This window comes from Etheostoma spectabile, chromosome 3 (genome assembly GCF_008692095.1).
Source record: "Etheostoma spectabile isolate EspeVRDwgs_2016 chromosome 3, UIUC_Espe_1.0, whole genome shotgun sequence".
In the NCBI taxonomy this organism is placed as follows: domain Eukaryota; kingdom Metazoa; phylum Chordata; class Actinopteri; order Perciformes; family Percidae; genus Etheostoma; species Etheostoma spectabile.
The window spans coordinates 4,954,071-4,979,615 of NC_045735.1; the positions used below are offsets into that span (position 1 = coordinate 4,954,071).

The 25,545-nt window shown below is 40.3% G+C and overlaps 2 protein-coding genes across 3 annotated transcripts in view; both read left to right on the forward strand.

Annotated features, from left to right (window-relative positions):
- Positions 1-11,216, forward strand: part of poldip2 (polymerase (DNA-directed), delta interacting protein 2) — a 14,677-nt gene extending 3,461 nt beyond the window's left edge. The window contains exons 2-11 of one of the 2 annotated variants that reach the window (XM_032507028.1): positions 3,925-4,006; positions 4,244-4,341; positions 4,454-4,553; positions 6,034-6,109; positions 6,610-6,717; positions 8,146-8,282; positions 8,523-8,549; positions 8,731-8,856; positions 9,209-9,288; positions 9,409-11,216. In XM_032507028.1, the coding sequence (XP_032362919.1) occupies positions 3,925-4,006; positions 4,244-4,341; positions 4,454-4,553; positions 6,034-6,109; positions 6,610-6,717; positions 8,146-8,282; positions 8,523-8,549; positions 8,731-8,856; positions 9,209-9,288; positions 9,409-9,523 (949 nt within the window). In that variant the 3' untranslated portion in view covers positions 9,524-11,216. The remainder of the gene's footprint in view (positions 1-3,924; positions 4,007-4,243; positions 4,342-4,453; positions 4,554-6,033; positions 6,110-6,609; positions 6,718-8,145; positions 8,283-8,522; positions 8,550-8,730; positions 8,857-9,208; positions 9,289-9,408) is intronic. The other variant, XM_032507030.1, reaches the window with a different exon arrangement.
- Positions 11,217-12,068: 852 nt separating this feature from the next.
- lrrc75a (leucine rich repeat containing 75A) overlaps positions 12,069-25,545 on the forward strand; it is a 38,816-nt gene continuing 25,339 nt past the window's right edge. The window contains exons 1-2 of the mRNA XM_032507025.1: positions 12,069-13,168; positions 21,523-21,651. Coding sequence (XP_032362916.1) covers positions 12,920-13,168; positions 21,523-21,651 — 378 coding nt within the window. The 5' untranslated portion in view covers positions 12,069-12,919. The remainder of the gene's footprint in view (positions 13,169-21,522; positions 21,652-25,545) is intronic.

A 25,545-nucleotide genomic window follows, 5' to 3' on the forward strand; every position in this document is an offset into this window, starting at 1 on the left:
TCTACATGTGTCTCTCCCCCCCCCCTTTGCCCCCCTTTTACTATGTGCGTGCACCATGCAACCACACAAGTTTTATTTTCTTGCGTGGCTCTACAACGCGTAGAAAGCCAGTCACAAGAATTTTTAGATCTTGGTAAAAGCATGCTGCATGCTTGTCTCATTAGCAGTGATGAGATTTGCTACTGTAGGTATAGACCAGACCCGCATTGCCGAGGCTCCCCTATGAAAGGGAAGAATCGCGCTGTCACATCAAGAAAGAAACAGGAAAACACTGAAAAAGCTGTTGTGTAGCGGGTTAATCGAGACTTTCACACTGATGTATGAGGCTCATAAGATACGTCCTCATTCTCAGTCAGAGTGGTAAAAGATGCTGGTGACAGTTAATACTGATGGATAGCTAACGTTTGCTTTAGTGGGAGGCGGCTAACAGTTTTAGCAGCATCAGACTGTCGTCTCCAACTAAATCTCAGCCTATAGATCCAACAGTTGGTCATTAATTAACAGGTTGATTACTTACAGAAAACACTCAGCCTAACAATAGGGACTTAATCAGTTACAAATTTCTACGTAAGCAGTATGCGGCCACCGTGTTGGGTCATTGATCTACTGATACAGGGGACGACTGAGGGGACATGACAGAGATCAACCTTAGTTTATTAAGGTATTGTGAACACTCAAATTCAGGCAAGGTCACAAGAAAAAAACATTTGTCAAAATTATGATCCAAACACACGTCAAATTGCATTGACTTCTATGGGATCGCCTGTTTTCTATCCCTTGAGTTTTAGCCAATTACCCGTATGTGCTGGTCTAACTTATGTTAACCCATGTAGTTTTGACTCCGGGTGTTTCATGAATGAAACTTACTTCTCACAGCATTACCAAGCAGTTTTTGCTTCCCTCATCCTGGACATATGATTGGAATTTACAGACTTAGTTCTCTAATTATCATGGGAAACTGGTTGAATCAGACAGAAAGTGAGCGGCAGAGTGTACTTGTAAAATATGGCCACTGTGCGAGAAAGTTAAGTTGGGTGAGTGTCCTCTCAGTGATTGGGTTAGCAGCAGTAATTCAGCAGCTTGTATCACGCACTTTGGTTTATGTAACTTTTGCATTGTGTAATCATATTTCCTGTCTTACTACTGTCATTGCCATCTCTCCCCCGACATGATGACAGCTCAGTGGCTCCACTCCAGTACAGAAAGAAAACAGTAATGGGAAATGTTCCTGTGCTTATTGGCAGGGCTAGTTGTTGACCAGGGTTAGCTGTTGGCTGTGGCTCGTTCCAGGTTTTGCAAGGTTGGCTATATTTAGATCTGATTATCTCCTGCCACACAGTGTATTGACATGTCTCAGATTGTTGCAGAGGGAGCAACAAAAGAAGAGCCTGTTTTAAAAATGTGTTGAAGAGCAGCTAAGGCCATGCACTCCGTGTGCACATTATGTACAGTGCAGTGAAAACAGCAGTACACTCCTGGGGAGTTTTCCTCATTTATTGATATCTAATGTAGTGTTTTCTATTGGAGAAATGAATAATAATTAAATCATTTTGACGTGAATATAATTTAGTAATAAAAAAGGCTTATTAAGGATGTACAAAAAAACTTAAGTAACAAATATGTTTCCGGTAAGTTCAAGTAAACTGCAGAATTTTTTCAAAGGTGTCATTTTTATTCATGCAATCAAGTTCATATTTCCATAATTCTGAGATTTTTTGCGTCAGACAAAGTACTCGTAACTCTTCTTCAAGCGTCCGCTATACTCGCCAGTCCCACCCAGTGTGACATCATGGGAGTGCGTAACTATTCAAACTTGCGCGTGGTGGTCGCAACACTAGTTGCAATTTTCTCCTGAACAGAGGTGTTGCAACTGAGGAAAGGCTACCAACCTCTACGGACTAGAAGAAGAAAACGGTAAACAATGGCAATGCACCGCTGAAAAAAATGGAGTGGTGCACGGCCCCTGGTCAGGGGGGCACACAGTGTTATGCTGCTTACCTACTGCTAGCACTGGCTCGGCCGCGGGGCCCCGTACTCCTTTTTCTATTGCAGATTTAGTACCTCATGCGTGAGGCGAGCGTTGCTTGTCGTCATAGCGACGCCGCTGGAAACTGCTGTGACCTAATGCAACACACAAATAGAATGTTGAAGGTGTGTTTTTGTTGCTGTTGTCTCAGCCAGAAGACAAATTGTTTCAAAAGAAGCTGAAGGCAGCAACAAGAAACACCGCTGGCTAAACTACTGTATTTAAACACGGTGGGTTTGTTCAGGACACCCCCGTCTGTTGCTAGCAGTGATGACGCAGTAAATAGTGATGATTCTCTCAGACCAATCAGTAGTCTGCAGGTTTACACGTCACCTTTTTGTATCGCCTTAGCTCACTTGGAACCTCAGCAAAGGGGAAAAAGTATCTGTTAGCAGGTACCAGCGACTTTTTTCATAATGGAAAAACAAAAATGGCAAGTCTAGCAGGTACCATGTAATGGCAAAATGCCATTACTTGACATCTTATGAATAGATGCACAGTAGATATAATGATTCATTCAAGAAATATTGGAAGCTCTTGAAGGAAACGGGCATTATCACTCAACACCAAAGCTGTGCGACAGAAAATATCTGCTGTCTTTCCAACAATGTTCCTCTAACATGTTTACAATCCTCATAGAGAACTTGGTGTTCAGGATTTTATAATGTTAAATGTGTTACATCTTTGTCGACATTATTAAACATACGTGCAGCGATGAAGATTTGACCAACAGCTTTTATCCTGTGAGTGTTTTTACCCCCATGGAGCCATGTTTCAGTGAGTGGGCCCCCTTTTTTTTCGTATCATGCAGTGCACACACATCAGGATCCACATGCGCATACTTCTTCTCCCTTCAGTTTTACGCTAGTCAGCTGTTTGACAGCAGCAGCAAACCTTATGATGCGCCAATAAAGGCGGTAAAGGTGACAATTGCGATCAAGAAAACATGGATGAATGGAAAAATGCACAATCGAAAATATTCAATCTGCTTTGCGAATGTTTTGATTGATGATTGGCTGTATGGAGATATGGTCTCACTCTAAATTGACGGATAGCTAACAGTATTCTGGGGCATCAGTGCAAAACTAGGGGTTGCAATCAAGAAGCCCAAAATCATGAAATGCACATTTCTCCGTTTTGGTTACTGATTGTCCTGAACACGGGACACGTGATTCACAAAGCAGATATGTATTCTGCAGCAGACATAATGCATGCAATGATTATTCTTGCACAACACGCCCATGATTAGAAAATAACCTGAAGCCACCCTACTGTATAATATTAAATCCCACTGTTCATATATCCACCTCATTAATCCCCACTCTACATCTCTGTTGTGAAGATTAGCTTTGCAGGGAGAACAGAAGTATGCATGTTATTTATTTGAAGTGACCAGCTGTTGTCTTGTTGTGGACTTGTGGGGGTGTGGGTGGGTGTGTTGTAGCGGCTGCAGGCAAGGACCTGGAGATTAGGTCGAATGATATTCCTTGTTGACATCTGACTAGTCGAGGTGTTTTATTCAATCTTCTCAAAATTGTGATTGAGATTACAATTGAAAGGGATAAGAGAAGCTGAAGGGAGATATCAGAACCTTCCCTGTAGGGATAAATGTATATAGTCTCCATAGGATGGAAAATCCTGAAACCTCTTCTCTTCACAACTGGGATTTTGTGTCGAGGCTCCTCAGGGACTTATGCACGGTTTGTGTTTGTCCATATCGGATGTTGTTATAGGATGTTTTGTTTTCCATCCTTATGTTTTGTAGACCTGTTAGTTTGTGATCATATGTTGCTTTTACACACACACATCTGCAGCCACTATTAGGCTGCAAACTAAAATGTGTACATGCACGCACAAGACAGCGTCTAGTGTGTAATGGTGTTGCCTGTATTTGGCAGGAGCAGGCCTGAAGGGAAGATTTTGGAAACAGTGGGAGTGTTTGAGGCCGTGAAGCAGCACGGCAAATATGAAACGGGACAGGTAAGTCACTTTCAGTCACCAAAACGCACACACACAATTATTTTATAATATTAGGGTTCTGTCCTGCGTTATCTGGTCTGTTAAGTTTTGATAAATCAGTAACTTTGTATTGTTATGATGGCACATTTGCCAGATCTTGTCAACTGTCTGTAATCCAATCTAATTCATGATTTATTAAACCTGCAGATATAATCTCTCAGCAGCTCATCCAATATATGCTTGTTGTTGTCCCTTCAGCTGTTTCTCCACAGTGTGTTTGGCTACAGAGGCATTGTCTTGTTTCCCTGGCATGCCCGACTTTATGACCGAGACATCACCCCTCCCATGGCTGAAAGGTAAACCTCCATCTCTGGCTGCAGACTGCGCCAAGCAGACCCTTGTTGGCTTTATTTTGTGGGTAAGACTTGAGATCTGAGATCCTTTTTGTCTCTTAATTTCCTCTTTCAGCAAACCTGAGCCTCCAGGAGCCCACGGTTCCAAGGAGGTGAAGGGGAAGACTCACACCTACTACCAAGTCCTGATTGACACTAGGGACTGTCCTCACATAGTAAGTCAATATTAGGGTTTATACATTTTAATATATATTTGAGCAGTAATAAAAAAGGCGTTCAAATATGAAAATGTATATTTGAATGTCATTAGAGAGTAAATAAAGGGCACTACCGCGGCTATCTGCCTGGCGATTGTTCGTGAGCCTGGCCTGCTGTAGACATTCAATTTCCTGTCTGATTGAATTGAAGAGTGAGATTGCCGTCACCGACAATTTTGACTTTTTGTTTTCAAATTCAGTTTAGTTTTAACTAGTTTTTAAGGTGGGTTTGCTAGTTTAGTTTTTATTTTTTGAAAATGCTTAGTTTTAGTTTATTTTTTACTGGTTTTAGTCTCTTTTTTTTTGGAAAATGGATTATTCAAAAAAGGTCAGAAAAAGTACTGTGTAATAATAACTCAACAAAAACATGATACAATTTTAGAAATATGTATTCACAATGTATTCAACAATTCACAGCAGTACATAACGTACATGTGATGATGAGCACAGATATGTAACAGTCCACACAAGACGCCGCAGTCAGTGCAGAATGTGTGACGTGTTTAGGAGTAACATAACCTCAATAGCCAACAGACTAAAGAAGACACACATCAGGTGTTTTTAATTTTGGTTTGGGTAAAGTGGGGAACTTTTTTAAGTCAATCGACTCGGTTGTGTAGACACCCCAGTATTAATCCACATATTAACCCACATCCCCCCCCCCCCACACTTTTGGTGTTCCTGCGTATTTACTAACCAGCTATCAGGTCCCCAATGAAAGCCCGCCTGTAGTGTTCTCTGTCCTGCGGTTGTCTCCGTCATGCTGCTGGCCCTACGTATCCATACATCCATGCCCGTATCGTTACCGGGGTTAGCGTCTGTTTTGGGGAAAAGAGGCTTGGCGTTCTCCTATACCTAAGGTAAGCTAGGTTAGCCTGCTTGTGTTTGTTTCTCAAATGTAGGCTACTTTGAAATTTGTGGGATTTTTCCCTGTAATAAATTGCCCACTTATTTTACTACCTTACACTGCAAGGCACTTGCTTTTATCTGACAGTCAGAATCAAGTAGGACTCTGCGGCTTTCTTCTGACTTTCGGAACCGCCATGATGCAAAGCGAGGGGACGGGCATGTTGTGTTCATTTTGGCATGGAATGTCAGAATTTCTGGGTTCCCAGTCGGAAACTATACATGTCTACGGGAAATGTCATGGTCGGAATGATATAACGTTATTTGCTCTATGTAAGACGTGGACAAAGACAAAAACTAAGGACATTTACTCAATTATTTTAGCTTTGCAAACAGAAATTACAGCTTTAATTTAGTTATCTTTTGTCATAATGCCTCGTTTTTATTTTATTTAGGTTAACAATTTTTTCCCCCACCTAGTTTTTGTTTGTTTTTGTTTACGATTATAAACTTTGGTATTAGGGAGCCAAAGCCACCTCTTAGTGTCTGAAGCAGCAGTTGTGTGACTGTTGGTTTCTGTTTTCTTTTACAGTCCCAGAGATCCCAGACAGAGGCAGTGACGTTTCTGGCCAACCATGATGACAGCAGAGCCCTGTATGCCATCCCAGGTATGGACGCGAGACTTCATTCTGCAATATCTGCCAGACATCCAGAGCAATTGAAATCATGTCGTCTCTGAGTTCCTGGAGCTTGTGTCTCAGTCTATCGGGTAATGTTAGTAGGCTGGCAATGTCCAGCATAAACTGACGGCTATACTTGTGTTCGGCCATGGAAAAACACAAAGAAAAGTCAAGAGTTAGAAATAAAAGAAAATGCCACGGTGTTTTGCGCCGCCATCTTGATCTACTGACATATTGGCCACATAATATCATTGTTAGACCCTGTGTATCCCATTTCTAACGATTTCTGATGAATGAAAAAAAGATAGAAGATACTTCCAGTTTACAACATAGCACCTCATTCCACTCCAGGATTGTTTGACCTGAGATCAGCAGAGCTGAGTTTGATCCTAGTCACCCTTTCAGCTCCCACAGTATTAAACATTTGAGGTGGTCGTAATTGTTCTGTCTCATGCCCAAGTAACCGTGTGTCTGTTTCTTTCCTCCAGGTCTGGACTATGTGAGCCATGAAGACATCCTGCCCTATAACTCTGCAGAGCAGATTCCCATCCAGCATGAGCTGTTTGAGCGCTTCCTCTTGTTCAACCCTGCCAAATGTAAACACTCTTCTACAGTGTCCTTCAGCTTTCAACATCATTTTGCACACAAACCTTTTACAGTGCCTGAGAGGGGACTATGCACAACAGCAAGCATGCTTGGTTTGCGTACAGTAAAGGCAATGAGTCAGTCTTACCTTATTTTCCAGAAATCTATATGCATTTGCCTGTTTTTTTCTGACAATTTGATAAACAAAAGGCCTATTATGCTTGAGTAAATGAAGCCCCAATTACAGTTTTTCTCAATTGCTAAAACACTAAAAACCCATTGGCTAAAGAAAGTTCTCAGTTATTTTTGCAGATCTCACTTAGACTTTTCAGCAAAACTCTAAACACACTCTCAAAACACATTCTGCACTCTAATGCATATGTCATCCACTGGTAAACACAAGTGGAAAAAATCAAATACAAATAGAGAACACATGTCATTGATTGAACCCAACCACTCAAACTGGATTTCACTTGTTTCAAATGATACACACACCCAATGTAAACCGAGGGCGCGACAGGTTGTTGAAGGTGGGAAGGAGGAAGTCTGAGAATGGAAAGAAGAAACGATGTGAGAAGACAGTAGGCCTACTGACTGCTCAATAGATTTTGAGTGGTATCACAGAGACAAAGGACAAGTGTGAGATGCAGGTTACAGTTCTGTAAACCTAGAGGTAGAAGGAGGGGGAAGAACAAAAAATTGCAATGAGCAAAGCAGAGTAGTAATTTCTGATCAATTTTAAACTACTATGATAGAACATGTTTTCGTTCATCAAAAGACAATGACAGAAAAATATGAAATTTTTTTTTGAGGTTACAAATTTTCTTTTCCCTGAGAACTATGTTTTGAACAATGTGTTTTCTATTTTTTGATGTATTGTTTACTGACTGCTTAGTGTGTATGAGTTTGATCACTTTGTTTATGATTTTGAACACAAGTAAAACAGTTTTGAGGAAAACGTTTCATTTTGAAGAGGAATCAGAGGTTCTGGAAATAGTGCTTGAAGATGTTTGTTTTCAGAAAATGGAGCACGTTTCCGGACATATGTTTTAACAATTGAGAAAATAAAAAATACTACCATCAAAATCATCTACAGTCCAGTACAACCGGTGAAACTGAGATAAGTGCTCCTAGTCAAGTTTATGTTCTGCTTGTTCAACAGTTGTTGGGTGATAAACACACTTAGAGAAGATTTTTTTTTTTTTTCTCAGTTCTTATTATCTTAGCACTGGTGGTCTTTTGGGCTGCCAAAAATTCCTATATGCAGGAAAAACCCTGGTTTTATAGGTCATAAATAATAAGTCATGAAAATCAGTCAGAAACACATCTTTCTCTGTGAAGATGACATGTAGATTGTCCATGTAGTTGATGTAAGTTCATTGTCAAAGTAACAGAAAACAAGGTTTTCAGTAAATATTTGTGTGCTTTGTCCTCTGCAGCTCCTCCGTTTACAGCCAGAGACACCCTGAAGGCGTGGCAGGAGAAGAACCACCCTTGGTTGGAGCTCTCAGATGTCCACCGAGAGACCACCGAGAACATCCGAGTCACTGTCATCCCCTTCTACATGGGCATGAGGGTATAAATGACAAGCACAACTCTTGCATGCATAAAAACGCATAAAACTTCAGACATATGGAGCGGTTTCTAAAATTATTCTTTAAACCCAGCCTGTAGCCACACCAGTTTGAAGCTGGTCTACGTTGCATAGATGTCATTTTGGGTCTGCCAAGCAAGACCCTGGCCTTCGGGCTTCTCGTGGCCTTTTTCTGTTTTGGTTGTTCTGGAAATGCTAATGGAAATTCTTTCTTTTTCTCAGGAGGCCCAGAACTCCCACGTTTATTGGGTGAGAATCAGATTTTTCTTATCTGTGGGAAACATCACGTTGAGTGGTCCACAAGGACAGTCACTGTGGGAAAATTAACACCAGCTACAAGCTAGGCACTGGTATATTTCCTAGTGACTATTAGCCTTGCTTGTGCCAGCAGACTCAGTTTAACATGGTTGTGTGTGTTGTCTTTCTGCAGTGGCGGTACTGCATCCGTCTGGAAAACATGGGCAACGAGGTGGTTCAGCTGAGAGAGAGGCACTGGAGGATCTTCAGCCTGTCAGGAACCCTGGAGACGGTCCGAGGACGAGGAGTCGTAGGCAGGGTTAGTACACCACACACTGGTCACACAGTATCAAAGATCTTGACCATCTTGAGACGGTGTCCGTTCATCAACGCACACTAAGCAATCAACTGTATTTACTATGCATTCTGTCTGGTTTTGAATATCCAGTATTCCTGTGTGAACATACTACATACGTACAGTATGTAGTCTGGATTAAGGATACGGCAGTAGTTTATAGCTCAGATGCGTTGTGGACATGACTTGTGTAGCTCTACATATATAGCCTACCATATACACAAATTACATTATATACAGTATCCTTATTAGTGCACCTTGAAACACATTTTGTGTAACCTTGTCACATGGTTCTTGTCTTTGTGTGGTGTCACAGGAGCCTGTGTTGTCTAAAGAACAGCCAGCCTTTCAGTACAGCAGCCATGTGTCTCTACAAGCCCCCAGTGGTCATATGTGGTGAGTTTACTGTTACACAGCTCACAACACTGCTACATGTTCTTTAGTACATCCTCCAAAGGCTCAACAAATTACACATACAATATACAATACTAAACTCTTTCTATTATTTGTGTTTAGGGGGACCTTTCGTATCGAAAGGACTGATGGCTCCCACTTTGATGTCCGCATTCCTCCTTTCTCCCTGGAGAGCAACAAAGATGACAAAGCGCCCCCCGCTGGCTACACATTTTAAATGCGATCAGTCACTTTCCCCTGTAACATTGCCTCAGCCTTGAGCATAAGACTAGCCCTCCATGTTGTGTTTGAGGAGACTTGCACAGTCAAGTGGAAGACCATTGGGAGTTAGGGAGGAGAGTCAATGTTGCCAAGCTGAGCTGGACATGTTGTGCTTTCAATAGCTGAAATATTGAGCAGGTTGTTTTTAAAGTGGAAGAATTTCCCGCTGAGCTCTGCTGTCATGAAAAGAGCAACAACTCCAGCTGAGCTTCATACTGAGGCCTCAGTTGGATACCTCAAGTTAACATGTAAGACAACAGTTAAACCACATGTTAGAATCTCCTTGATATTATTGTTTTGAATTTCTGAAAACATGACGCATGACTTTGATCCTGGACCCAATTTTACTGTCATGTTTTAATTATAATCTTTACAGTTTTCTTAGGTCAGACCTCTGTGGGGCACTTACGAGAGGGAAATCCGATTGAAATCTGGGCCAGTTATTGTGCTGAAGTTAGTGTTTTACAACATTGAAGCACAGTGGATATAATTAGGGTCTGTTTGACACTGATCAAAGACTCTTTAATGTCAAAATGAAATAGAATCTCTGCAAATAATTCTCAGTAAAAATATACAAAACAATATTTTTCATATTCACCTTTGTGTCATATATTAGATAACACATTTGGCAGCAGTTATAGCCTAATGCAGTCTGTAGAAAGGTGCATTAGCTTTGGACATCTTGGTATACAGTCTCAGGTCCCCTGGCGGTCTCCCTCAGCGCCCTTCTCACATGGGAAATGCAGATTTTGAGGATGGCTTACCCTATGCAGATTATAGCTGTGCCATATTTGTTACTTTCTGTGTGACTGACTCAGCTCACTGTCTCAGAAATGCTCTTGTATCCTTCCTCTGAGTGGTAATTTTTGATAAACCTTTTATAGATTTGTGTGGAGAGTAGTTTTGTCTTCATGATGCCATTACTGCCAGGAAATAGAAAAAAAAACAGCCAACAAACCTTGCAGATTGAGATTTATTTAACCGTAAAAGCACTTACCAACATCTTGACTACTTACGGATCTCCATTCAAAGGGTAGTGTGACTTATAAAACCAGTTAGCTGCTCCAGTTATAATTTTAGGTTTGACACTAAAGGGAGTGAATACTTACACCATCAAATAATTTGTAATTGCATTTTTTTTAAGAGATCTGGTTCCCCTTTGACAATTAAATTCTTAATTTCTTGATCAGTGCTTCATTAACTTGTAATTCCATCCACTGTGATTTAATGGTAATAAAGATCAAATAATGTCCAGTGGGCCTAAATACTCTTCATGTGCAGTGAACTGTATGTGTCGACAGCCCAAAAAATAATGTGAGTTGGGTCTTAGTTAGTTTTGAATAATAAATGCAGTCCACAATAAAGCAATTAAAGTCCTTGGCAGCCATTGTTGGGGCTAAGATGATTGTGTGTGTGTAATTCTCTGCTCTCTGCTAAAAATCAGAATGAACTCTTTATCCTGTACACACATGCTGGATGTTGTTATTTGAGGCTGACTTTGCAAGCTCTGTGAAAAGAAAAGTTACAAGCCTAGTAAAATGCAAAAATAAAATAACATTTGTTTTCATAAGTGTTTCTGAAGAAGTGATGAAATACTACTGTAAATAGACATGTAATTAACGGCAAAAACAAATAATACCTTTTGAAAAAGACCTCTTGACGTGTCTTGTGTGTGATTTCTATTCATTATTAACTAGCTGTCGGTCTCAAACTTGCTCCTATAATGGTAGTATTAGCTTATGGAAAGAGTATGTGTGTGTGCGTCACGTTTATAGTTTATTAAATTCCAAACCATCACCACCAGAGGTCAGTGCACATTCACTCTATTGAATGCTGACTACATGGACATAACTCAAGTGTATCTCATTAGAAAAAATGGACTCGTCCATAAATGTTTCAATGTAACTGGAAATGATACTAAATGTTCACTTTCACTTGATCAGGTAAAACTACTAATCTATCCATTACTTTATCCTAATTCATGTTAGTTACGGAAATGAATAGATAAGTCTCACAGTGTGTCTTGTTTCTTCGTTGCAAATAACCAAACTCGACAGGAAAATCTCCCTGTTTAAAAGAAATTGTTGAGTACAAAGAGTCCAGGCCATTTATAAATGACTAGATTGCACAGTAGTGCAGCGCCTATTTGAATGAGAGCTGTTAAGGCCGGGTTGTAGCCTCGTGGTTATGTGACCATCAGCAACAATATAGCTAGCCAGCAACATAAACCAATTAGTCAATATTGAAGTTTTTTAATAATAATGGGCTACTTTGACAACCAGATATGCTGGCTTTTCTTGAAGACCACACGGGTTTTTAAAACGTATGAGTCATAGTGACCAGATGTATACATGTGTGGAAAGGAGCAACATCAAACCGACACGTTCGCCTTCCCAGAAAATACCAAGTGTCGTGTCTAAGAAACTGCAAACTTAAAGGCTCGTGCTGCTCCCGCACTGCCCTCCCTCTCTCCTGGACTTGTGCTCACGTGCACTCGCTGCGCGCTCTCTTCCAGTTGAACAGAGGGTGTAATAAATAATTCAGTCCCAGCCAGGGGACACCTCAGTCTCTCTCTTCTCCTGTGAAGCCGCGGAGCTGCAGCCTCTACACGGCCTGTGGACGGAGACGCAGACGCGTCTGCTTCCTGCTCCGGAGCGGATAGAGAGAATCAACCTTGGAGAAGGACGAATGCGGGGTTTGTTTTAACGTATTCATGACTTCCAGCGGTGGAGGAAGGACGGGGCAGACAGTCAGTGGTGAGACGTAAATATTGCCATGCCCTGCTTCGTGCACAACCTCCTCCGATTCGTTTCCTCTTATGAGCTCTGTTTTAGAGGATAACTGCAGAGGGGACGAAGAAAATTACGTCGTTGTCGAAGGTCAATATTTTGGAGATGTGAAGTTGTGTTTGGGATAGGAGGCTGCTGCGGGCCACGATCTGCACGGTATACAGCATCCTGACTTTGCTGTGTCCGTGTTTTCCGGTCGAATGCCGCAGGCAGCATCCTCCGAGCTGAGCTTCACCCTCTGGGATGAGCAAGTTCTCAGAAGCTAAGAACGAGTGGTTCAACTTCTTCAGTTTTTTTGGAGTATTAATTTCTATGCTGTTGGGCAATTCCCTCCTCTGTGTAACTGCGTGATAATGACATTTTTTCCATGAGGAGTTTGGAATTGTATTGCTTACAGTGCAAGCTTCACATATCACCCCCAAACTGCAGGCTTTTAGAAAGATGTGATCAGCTGCAGACATTGTGATTAGCAAAGAATCTCAAACATTCATCAGACTGGCTTCTGCATCACTGCTTGGTGGGACCGGTCTTGTAGTTATCACAGTTCACATTAAAACAGGACCATGGGTGCCAAGCAGACCAAAGGCCAGGAACCCGGAGGAGCCAGCCCTCAGCACAGCTGGAAACGAACGCCCACCAAGGAGCGGGGTGACATCTTGGCTTCCCTCATGGTGAAGTCAGGGGACCGGCTGAACCGTGGTGGGACGCCGCCGCCCTACCAGCGCCGCATCGGCATGATCCAGGAGATGATGCTGATGGCCAAGCAGGGCAAGCAGGACGAGGCCACAGAGATGCTCAAGACACTCCGACAGGTAGCAGCTCTATGTGTGGTTGTGTGTGTGTGTGTGTGTGTGTGTATGAATGTATGTTGAAGAGTAAGTAAAGCCCAGGGGTCACAAGTTCACATTTCTAGTACAAGACCACAATATCCCTCATTGCATTCTTTCTTTTCCTGCCTCTATTCATTTATTTCTGTGTATACATGTCATTTGATGTCATCACTGATGCTGGAACAGATGCCAGGCTCAGACTGACTGTTAACACGCTGACTAAACTAATTCAGATTGACTGCACACATTGCTTATGAATTGTTTGCCTCTCTGCCTGTATGACTGAACATGCACCCCCTGGCTGGTTGGCTGGCTGGCTGGCAGGCTGTTGGACCTGTTATCTGCTGCACTGGTACAGTGTGGAGATTGCAATGATGTATAGCCTCACTACGTCTTTCAAGACATTTTTGCAGCACTTGGCTGACTGACTGGCTGACTGGCTGCCCTTGCTGTTGCCACAAAGAGAAGGTAAAGCCCAGCAGCAGACTGAAATAACCTGTTGTGGTTAGAAACAAAATAGAAGCAAGATCACGGAAATGCCACCAGCTGAATTAAAGGATTCGTAGAGCTTGAAAGAAAGGAAGGATCTGAGTGTAAAAGGAGTAATATATGTTTATCTTGCAAATGCAGAGAGAGTAGAATAGGTAGTGAAGGGAGAAACCAATTTATACGCTCTCATCCCTGTAGACAGCCCTGCACACAATCCATATGCTGCTCACTGTTTATCTCCCTATGACTCAACCACAGGGAGTCTCCCGCATCTACAGACACAGCTTTTATAGTTTATTGTTTGGGCTTTGGAGATTTCCATCAGCTCCTCTGTTACTGATACAGTGTTCCAATCAAACCCAATCAGATTGTTTATCCTTGAATCATTGGCAAACGGAGGAGCTAAGCAAGACGAACAGACGAAGGACACCTCTCCATCCTTAACCATCTCTGACACGGCTCTATTAAGCTATGATGGGAGGAGGAGAATCACAGCCTGACTGTGAAGGCAGAACAACACAGCATTGTGATCATAGAGTTATTCCCAGTAAGCACTGATTCTGAGGTTTAGCAGCTATAGCAAAATATCTACTTTTTGATACCATAGTTTTACAAATACACTTGTTTTTCCATAAAGCCCTCATGTCATCAGAAATTTGAGCCAGTTTTCAGTGCTATGGTTACATTTTGTTTAATACTGAGTACTGAGGTGTGTTACCCATCAACATATACCAGTAGTATAATTGGGATAAAAAAACAAGATGACTTGTTTGATCATGTTTTTTTTTTTTACATGCGATTGCCCGTTTAGATAGAAATTTCCCAATTGACAGAATAAGATACTGCACTTAAAGGGGAACTACGCCAATTTTCAATATTCATTCATGGTAATCCTATGGTCTGAGACAGTCCAAAATATTAGTAGACATTAAAAAATCTTCTAAATCCCAAAACTATAGTGATACAATTCAAATTTGTGATGTCATCAAATATAAATTGTGTAACTGCTCCATAGATAATAGGGCTGTTGGAATGAATTCTGGTAGTCAAATATAATTAGAATGGTAAAAAAAATGCCTACGTTATCTTCCATTAATTAGTTTGTTCTTTTTTTCTAACAGCGCCAGCTTCTAACATCTTCTAAAATTAACATAATCTGTAGACAGCTTATGTTAATGTTAGCTGCCCTTCAGCTGTCAGTCAGCTTTGACTTCATATATTAAATTGAATCTATAGGAGGAGTTTGTTAAAGTACAACCCCTGGAAATAGTAAATAATAATGCCCAAGCCTGAGACCCATGTCAGATCTCCATTTTCACCAAGTCTGACATGTGTATCAACTGTGTGTATAGAGTGTGGTCTAGACCTACTCTATCTATCAAGTGTCTTGAGATGGCTGTTGTTATGATTTGATACTATAAATAAAATAAAATTGAATACATTTTTTGAGTAGCCCTAGCACCTTATAATGGGGTTCACAGCAATACAATAAAATAATAAGAAAAATAATCCTTTGGAATTCAATAGGACCTTTGCCCCTGGCAAAATCGGTGCTCGGGCCCTAATAAATTAAGAAAACAAACAAAATCAGTTTCCCATTTTATGTCTATGCAGCAGCTCCAGACTTTGTACTTGATGACATCACAAATTTGGGACTTACTTCTCTGGTTTTTGACTTTGAGAGAGAGAAGCTTAAACTGGGCGGTGTTCCCCTTTTTAATATCAGTTTTATTCCACTGGTAGCTCATCTGAAGAAAGACGCTTAAATAGTCAGCTTCCGGTATCTTTAATTCATCCGGCTTCATTGTAACATATTAAGGCATTATTTGCAAACAGACACTCTCAAATTGGACCTCCATTATGGCACCAGATAGAGCTGCTGGGAGATTTGTGGTAACCTATCAAGCCTCTATCAGCACTTAGGGGACACATCATCCTGTCATTAAGAGACTTGTACACAATTTACAAAGTTAAGATGATTCCGTATCTCATCAGTGCGTCCATTCTTCATATGATTCAATTTACACTGTTGCTTAAGCACCAAATAGTGTTGCTTGTGATGTAGCAACAACAGAAAGTTTAAGGTTTGTGTGTGTAAACACCAGTCCACATGGGAAACGTCCCCAAGCACAATGCATTCTAACTGGGTCAAAGTTAATGATTTCGAGAGACACTATATTTCAAATTGAAGGAAAAACAACAGGTTTTAATGATTGGAAGAGCTCCAGTGACATAACCATCAGTCAAATTTGGCTTCATATCCTGGGGGGGGTTTTATGCTCTGGTAGAACAATACACGATGGACAGATCACACGATAAATTGGATAAAGGCAATTACTGAGGAAAGCAGTGAGGGGGGAAAAACACCATGAGGGTTTAACTGAGACAGACACTGATGATGAAAAAGAGAGGGAGCAGTGGTAAGTGATTTGATAGACATTAGAAGATACTCAGAAGAAAAAGAGAGGAGAGAGCTTGTTTATGAGGAGAGTTACTCTTCGCTGGTTACCAGGTTTCCCTCCATGTTGCCATGAAACCATGGCGATGGCCAGAGGGCTCGAACTAAATAGACATTGATTAATCAAGCAGTGGGCTCTGTTAGGAGCTAATAAGGAGCGTGCCTTCTTATTCACCACCATTCAATTAAGTTGACACCCAAGCTAGCATTTCTTCACCACTTCCACCTGCGCTGCCTCAAAGCTGATCGCTAAACTACAACCAACAGTGTCAGTGGAAACCTCCACAGGCTCTAAATGTGTCCTCAGTGGTTCCCTTTGCAGTCTCTATGTTGTGGTAAACAGTGTGTGGGATTGCTAACACATCTTACGGTATGTGACTAGTGTTTTGTCAGATAATGAGCGGCTAATGTTGTGTTGTGGTCGCCATTCATATTTTAAGACTGAAGCTGCAAGCCATGATGAGGATAGGGTCAACAGAATATAATCATTTTGCATGAGTTTTTTATTTGCGTCCCATTGTTATTTTTGCCCATTATCTTTGGCCAGCTGTTTTCAACTTCAAAAACACTATTGCAAGGATTCAGTGTTCATAATATGATCATACAATTAATCATTATACAATTGCGGTCTTGATATCCTGTTCATGATTTAATTTTTAAATAACTTTGATTTATTATCTTAAAAGCTTTATTATTATACTTTTATTATTTTTTTAATGACTTTGACTTTCAATTAATTTTGACGAGCCAACTGCATCGCGAATGCTACTTTTTTCTTTGAGTTTTAAACAAACTGTATCAAATAGGTTTTAAAGGTCCATGACATGGTGCTCTTTGGATACTTTTACATAGGCCTTAGTAGTCCCTAATACTGTATCTGAAGTCTCTTTTATATAGACCTTAGTGGTCCCCTAATACTGTATCTGAAGTCTCTTTTATCTAGGCCTTAGTGGTCCCCTAATACTGTATCTGACGTCTCTTTTATCTAGGCCTTAGTGGTCCCCTAATACTGTATCTGAAGTCTCTTTTATCTAGGCCTTAGTGGTCCCCTAATACCATATCTGAAGACTCTTTCCCAAAATTCAGCCTTGGTGTAGATTTACAGCCACTAGAGTCAGTCCCACAATGATCTTTCCTTAGAATGTGCCATTTCTGAGTCTGTAGCTTTTGAGGAGGAGAGAGGATGTGGCAAGGTGGAGGGGGGTGTGTGGCCTTGACCAACTGCCACTTTGCTCGTTTGAAAGCCATAATGTCTCTCTCTCTCATGGGTGGACCAAATTCTCTGGGCGGGCAGAGCAGAGAAAGAGGAGGTAACCTTGACCCTTATCACCTCATAAGAGGCAAGATTCCAGATCGGTCCATCTGAGCTTTCATTTTCTCAAAGGCAGAGCAGGATACCCAGGGCTCGGTTTACACCTATTGCCATTTCTAGCCACTGGGGGACCTTAGGCAGGCTGGGGGAACGAATGTTAATAAAACCTCATAAAGTGAAATTTTCATGCCATGGGACCTTCAAAACGCTCCCTTCTCCTCATTGAAGCCTCTATGTGTACAGGCTTGTGGTGATGCGTAATGTGCTATAGGTGCCAAAAAAAATCTATGTTTGTTACTGCCAATTTGTCTTGTTTTGGCATGGTTCATGTGAGCAATAAACATTACACTTTGCGAGAAAAACATTGTGGCAGAGAATCATGATATCAATTCTTAGCTAAAAATCATGATTCAGATTTTATATAGTACATACATTGTACTGTTAATTGAACATCCTTCTTTTTCTTTGGTCTTATCAGCACTTAAAGGGCAGCGTCTCAACATGGTGCTGTTTGATTGATTCAGCTTTGTTTTGGCTGCACTTTGAATCACTGTGGTGCAAGTGCTGCCTGCTGTCTGTACAGTCTGTTCCATCACCAGCTAATTTAAGTTCTTTCAAGTGCAGTTTTCCTACAGAGATACAGTGCATTCATTTTTGTGCCAGGTTTTGTATGCTGTCACCTACTACGATGGTGAGACTTTAAAATAAATTGAATTGAACTTTGATAAGATGTTCCAACTACAGCCAAAATGTCAGTACCATGTCCTTGATGTAGTCCCATGGCTAGCACAAATTTGCCACAAAAAAAATACATTTGCCACCACCAGGTTTAAAAAAGCTTCCTAGTCTTAATTCCAAGTTGTAAATATCAACATTTTTCTTGATTTTTAGCTAATGAAAGAAAGAGTTTGACATTTTGCTAAGTAATTCTCAATTCCTAATTCATGTAATTCTGTTTATTTTAATTAAACCACAGTTAGCGACAGAAGGATGCCTTGAACAGCACACAAGGTCCATTTTTGCACTTTATATAATGACATTTTAAATTAATATTTACAAAAGTTTAAAGCTTTTTTCCCCCATGATGACATCTCAGTGTATGAGCCCTTTGTGAATGGCAGGGCCAGGGGGGGAGACACTACAGATCCTTTTCATTCATATAATCATATTAGGAAAGCAACAGGTGGAACTAATAACATTAATGATGGGCTCATTCCTTCACTGTGTCGCAGTGACCTATGTCAGTGTGTAGTGTGCACAATACCAGGAACCTGGACCTGGAACAGCCAAATAGAATGCAGCCATCGTTTATAGTTAGGGTAAAAACTACGGGGGAGCTGGGGGAGCTCGGCTCCCCCTTAATAAGATGTGGGCTTATATTCATTCATGCATGATGTCAATTTAAACCTATTTCATTTCAATAAATATAACTATACATTCTACTCTTGTCATGAGCATCAAGTTGTGGCGGCGCGGCAGTGCAAATTCAACTCATGTTTAGTACATGGTAACGCAAAGAGTCGTAAAAAAATATATAAACGGAGGCCACTAACTGCCATGCAAAGTCCTTGAAATTCATTTTGAATGAATGGTTTGTTGTTATGTATCTTTGTAAGTCGCAAATGAACAATGCCCCCCCCCCCCCCCCCCCCCCCCCCCCCCCCCCCCCCCCCACTAGTGGAAAAAAAAGTGGGCTCCCTCAAAGGCCACGGTATAGATCAAACTCTTATAGGAATAGTTAGGCTTGTAATCACACTTGTGCTTTTCATCCTATGACATATCTAAATGTCAACCTGAGAAAATTTCGAAGTCGCCAGAATAATCAACGACACCAGTTTCACTGCACAGACCTATAATATGAGAATATTAATATCAATAACCAGAGATGGATGGCACTGTTGGGTCAGTAGTGATCTTCAACTTCGATCAATATCAGCTTCATATATGGGTCCTTCTGCCCTGGTTGCCATTTCCTCTGATTTACCCAAGAGCCTGCACTTCAAGCTACGTCTTTGTCCGTGTTCAGCCGGGTTCAGACCAACGCTTTGATGCTACTGCTGGACGGCACTAATTAGTGTGGGTGGTACTTCCTAATGAAAGAAAAGCACACACTCTTTTCCTCATTGCATAAAGTGTGTGTGTGTGTGTGTGTGTGTGTGTGTGTGTGTGTGTGTACTCAACACTTAATCCCCTTCAAGTTCATCAAAGTAGTGCGTTTTTATGTTGTCTTCGTCATTAATATTTGAAGAGGGGCTACTGTTAGTAATGCAGTGATGGTTGGAGAGTGAATGGCATTTCTGCATTGTTTGTAATTTCTTTAATTTGTTCCACAATCTTTACCGTTAACAGATATTAACTTTTTGATTGAAAGGTGAGAACTGCTGCGACTGGTAATTCGGAATGTTAGTCACACACACACACACACACACACACACACACACACACATTTGTATTTTCAAATGTATGTCTGTGTGTGTGTGTAATTAAATGTCATAAATAGTATTGTTAGAGAATAGATTGTAGGACCCCAGGAAGAATAGCTTTTAGTTTATGCTGAGATCCAAATAAAACAAACAAACAAAAACACACACAGATGATTGGTATTGAGAGAATGTATCAGAAGGCATTCAATTTAAGATAAACTGAAAGAACAAATACATTCCCTCATGTAGTTGCACTTGAGCCGCACAGCAGAAACTGCAGCTGATAGAAAAAAACTTTTCTCAGTTGTCTGTATTCATCATCCAAAATCCACCATTCACCATCCAAGCATCATGGACAAACTATAAAAGATGATGCACCCACAATGCATCTCGTGTGATTATGCAATCTCAACTGGAAACTGTGTGTGTCTGTGTATCATATCATAACATACACCTGTTGATGCACCAATCATAGCTTTCTCCCACCTGCTATGCTGCTATTAATGTTACTCATCTGAAAATACAGCAGCTGATTTTGTGTGTGTGTGTGTGTGTGTGTGTGTGTGTGTGTGTGTGTGTGTGTGTGTGTGTGTGTGTGTGTGTGTGTGTGTGTGTGTGTGTGTGTGTGTGTGTGTGTGTGTGTGTGTGTGTGTGTGTGTGTGTGTGTGTGTGTGTGTGTGTGTGTGTGTGTGTTTTAAGTCAAAGCGCCTGTCATTATTTACCGCCCCTCCTACGCAAAACATTGGGGAGCATGGAAACTACAGTGAGTCATACCTTTCTGCAGGAGAACAAGCATCTCTCGTCCCCTCTCTTTTATTTTAAATTTAAAGGGGGCTTTATTAGGGTGAAAGTTTCAATAACAATGTTGCCAAAGTATCCAAATACAATTAGAATTAGAAATGTCAGTATCTTGAGCAGATTACCAAGACTTTTACTGACCACATTCATTCCCCACATAAAATTAAACCTTTCCAATTTGCACACTGCGTGAGCGAGTACTGAATGTCAGGATTTTTAATTCCAAATTCCATGAAATGAGCAATATCATGCTACCATGGGGAACCATGACCTTTCCATTACTACCACAATCAAACTTTACATTTACGATCAAGGCTCTATGAACAGCTTCTCAAAATGTACAATCCTCTCCTGTTTCTGTCTATTAATTTTAATCAGAGTTGTCATTCATGTTGACTTTTTAAGATTTGACCAATGTTGATGTGTGAAACTCTGCCAACAGGTTAATGATTCATAGGCTTCGATGGTGCTTGAGATGTGACACATGTTCATTTTCCCTCATCAGGATGCAGACAGTCAGACAGTGGGAAACAATGTCATTGTCAATTTCTTTTTTTGCTTTCCTTAATTAAGTTAATTTTGGTAACACTATTTTTGCCTCGTCGGTCATATTTGGGGTGAACAATAAATACCCCATCTTAACAACATTATCTCGGACTCACCTTGTGTTCTTTTCACTTGCTTGACTACTATCTACATCTAGCCACAACAAATAACGTACCAACGTATTACCGCCCAACCCTATCTGGTATGTAAATAGATTGCCTTGTAGGTGTGTTGCGTATATAAGTACTGTATGTACAATTGCAATAATGAGAATATGATGGTCTTATTCAATGTTTTTCTGTGTATGTAGGACCTGGGCATGGAGTCAACGTCTCTGGATGACGTGTTGTACCGCTACGCCAGCTTCAGAAACCTGGTTGACCCTATCACACATGACCTGATTATCAGCCTGGCACGATATGTCCACTGTTCCAAGACGGTAGGACACGTACACGTGCACACACATAAGCACTCACCCATGGACGCACACACATAAACATCATTGAGCGTGAAACATACTTAGTAATTTGGGATGATTACAGTAAAGATGTTTTTTGCATGCTCACACACACACACACACATACACACACACACACACACACACACACACACACACACACACACACACACATAGACTGTGACTAATTTCGTTTTGGCAATCAGCTGATCTCCTGACTCAATTTGTCTGACACTATTGGGTTACGGAAGTGCTCTAAATGGTTGTGTGGCTGTGTGTGTCCTTGAGGGAAGCACAGCTCCTTGTATTTGTTTGAGAGAGAGAGAGAGAGAGAGAGAGAGAGAGAGAAGCCATCTGGATGACATCTTTCCTCCTGCCTTAAATGATGCCAATACATTTCTGAGATGATAAGATAATTGTTGTCATCAGTGATGTGTATTTATTACATAAATCCCCTGACCACCCAAGACCTCATGTAACATCTTGCCTCCTTAATTTGCTGTATTTCCTGTGAAAACAGGATGCTGGAGATAAAGGGGCCGTCAGTGGAAATTAAAGTTATTTTGCATATCTACACAAAACCAAGTCTTGAAATGAAAATATATATCCAACAAGTGTTAATTGAAAGAAAATGTTGTATCAGTTTATATTTTTGTTAATATTTTAATTAATTTGACCTTTAATTAAAAATAATCAAAATGGATAAATAAATAAATTATCAACCTCAGATATTATTAAAAATAAATGTAGGCATCAATTAATTGATTTTTGTTTGAACCTAAATGATATTTTTGTTATTTTCTTTCTTAAATGGCATATTAAAATGTATTATTATTATTTTGGCAGCCTCCATCCTTTATAGTATCCAGCTTCTGAATAATGAAATGAGAGTAAAGGTTTCTCTAAGGAAAACTACATTAAGATGTATGCCTGTTGTTGCTATTGTTATTTTTATATTTAATTTCCAGGAAATGTTGTATTAACTAAAACACAAACCACATTTTTGTACTGAGTCCCAGAATGCATCGTTGGAGCTTAAAATAATGCTCTTTGTGGATGTACAAGCCACATTCTGCAAGAAACTCCTCATACTGGAGCTGCAGATTGCAGATATAGGCTAGGGTTGTGTGTACAGTTTGTGATAGGTGAACAGAAAGTGGCTGAGAAGAGCAGAGCAGGAATGATAGAAACTCAAGAGAGGGTGCTGTTATGTTCAGAGAGAAAAGCAATAAGAGAGAGGAAGGATAGAAGGTGACAGCGAGGTGTTTTATTTCCCTCATTCTGCTTCTTCCGCCTGTCAGACACGTTTGATTGCTATTGTCTTTTACTTTCTTGAACTTATGTAATGTTTAATGTAAATGAAAAGTTAATGCAGAATCTATGAATTTCATAGGCCTTCCCCTTTTTTCCAAAATCAAATGTACAAATCAGGTACAAAATTAATAATAATAATCTTCATAATTTTGACACAGTCATCCAATATTTGCAATGTTGAACTGGTGAGGTTATGTGAATAATAGAAAGGTGACACTTAATAACTTAATAAGGTGACTAAATAACAATATTACAACCTGAATATTGTCTCATCTAACCGCAGAGGAATCTAATCTTTGTCTCTTATAGATATGCTCAAATGATACATACATTTACTTTTTTTTTAAACAGACAGACTTCAGGCTGTTGTTAGAAGTACAAGCTTTCACATTAAACATAGTCATTTAAAGGTGTTGGGGGAAAAAGTCGATACAGCATAGTATCGCGATATGCTCTGTGGCAGTACTGTAGTGATAGACAAGACGCCAAATTTCAATCTATTATTTAGTGATCAGTTTGTCTGCTCGACATTCCCATTTTGCAGCAATAAAATTGAAGTGAGATGAACAAACAAATACATTTTCGTCGTCTGTGGTGTTGTAGGGGAGACATAAACGATATTGGGGGGAGTCTTTTGGTAAACTGACTGGATACTCTCGCTGTATCACTTCTTACCCTGCTGTTTGAACAGCTCACGTGAAAAAAGACCTGGCGTGTATCTTTAGCGGCGCAGCTAGCCGATTCATGCACGCTTCTGGGATGCGCCGCAGCGCGGCTGATAGCACTTGGGAGAGATTTCTCGCAGACACACCAGGTGTAAAATAGGGGTAATGCTGCGTTCCAGACGCAATTTTTAGCTCGTAAGTTTCGACTTCAAGTCAGTCACAACTTGGTAGCGACTCACGACTTGGCAGCATTCCAGGCAAAGTCACGACAACCCTTCTACCTGGCGTTAGCTAGCAGCTACATAAAAATATGTCGCAGTTTTTAGTCTGCAACATATTTTGGGTTTCATTTAATAAAAATAACCTGTAGTAGTACACAATCGTATGTGTATTGTTTTGATTACAATGTGGGGAATCACTTTGCGTTGCCTATTTATGTCTATTTATTTTTATTTCTCAATATTAATCCCCTGCATCAACAGGGGACGCCATTGTTGTTTATGGGTGTGCGACGTCAAAAACTTTCTAGGAGTACAACGATCTGGTACGAGTTCACGGTTATAAAGTAACAAGTTTGACTGCCGTTCCAGGGCACTTTCACACATAGAAGGTTGTTAAAACACGGGTTACGGGTTGCCCGGAACGCAGCATAAGTATTTTGTTGCTTAAATTAGTTCAGTTAACTAAGTGTTTAAAACTGCACCTCTTACGTGAAATAGAACGGTAACATGATTATGGTTACATAATCAAACCGCCACCGTGTGGCAGTAAATTCAACATCATATGTGGTATTTTGGGAGTCTTTGGATATCAACCTTCAACCAATGTTGTTTAGGTATAAGGATGCATTGTACTAGAGGTACTGTACGTTACTCTTTAGATTTTGAATCCTTACATCTTATTCTTTACTGCAACCACAAAGAGTTCAAAGCCATAAAGACACTTTGATTGACAACAAGTGTATTCTCAGAGGATTCTCATACCCAACACACATAACCTGCTGAGCCTTCAGGCACCTGATAACATTGCAATTGTGCAGAGGGAACATGTTTCAAGAATCTTGTTTCCCCCAACATGACATTCACTGAGTGCTGCCCATTTTCTGCACTGTTTACTTCACTTCCATCTGTTACTGTTATTTAATGCAGCTTTTTCAGAATGCGTACCATGACTTTAAATTGATGTCTTTCAGTCGATACTCCAGAAAACAGAATTTATTGAATGAAGCTAAGAGCCTAATTAATCTGTCTGATTAATATAAACATGGCTAAATTGCTGGAGGATTAATAACACCATTCCACTATTAAACAAATGGACTGAAAACATGTTTAGTCAAAAAAAGGGAAAGAGTAAGGTAGTAGTTATTGTGGTGCATAAATAAAAGTATTATAACATGTCATTCATACATTACATCAGTGTTAATCCTCTCTATTGCATATATTGATCTTTTAGGAATATAAAAGGAGAAAGGAGACACTGAAAAAAAAGTACCAATCACTGAATGGTACTGAATCACTCAGTACCAACGAATCACTAAAAAGTATTTATATGCCCCAAATGACAGCAAAATATTCAGTATTTCAATGTCTGAACACAGCTGTGTTATGTAAAGTATGAAGTAATTTTATTTTGGTCGCAGTATTACACGTCATACATTATACATAAAACACTACAGTTCATTCTTGGATAATGCTGCTACTATCAATAACAAAAGACATTCATGCGCACTTACTACACACATACTATGGAGGATGGAAGCTGCCAAAATAATAAAATAAATAAATGATAAATACATTTTAATGTGTAATTAGATTCTAGTCAATCCAGAAAAGGTTCTTCTTATAGACAGCTGGGATGGGGGTGGGTGGGGGGGATGCAATCAATCAATCAAACTGCA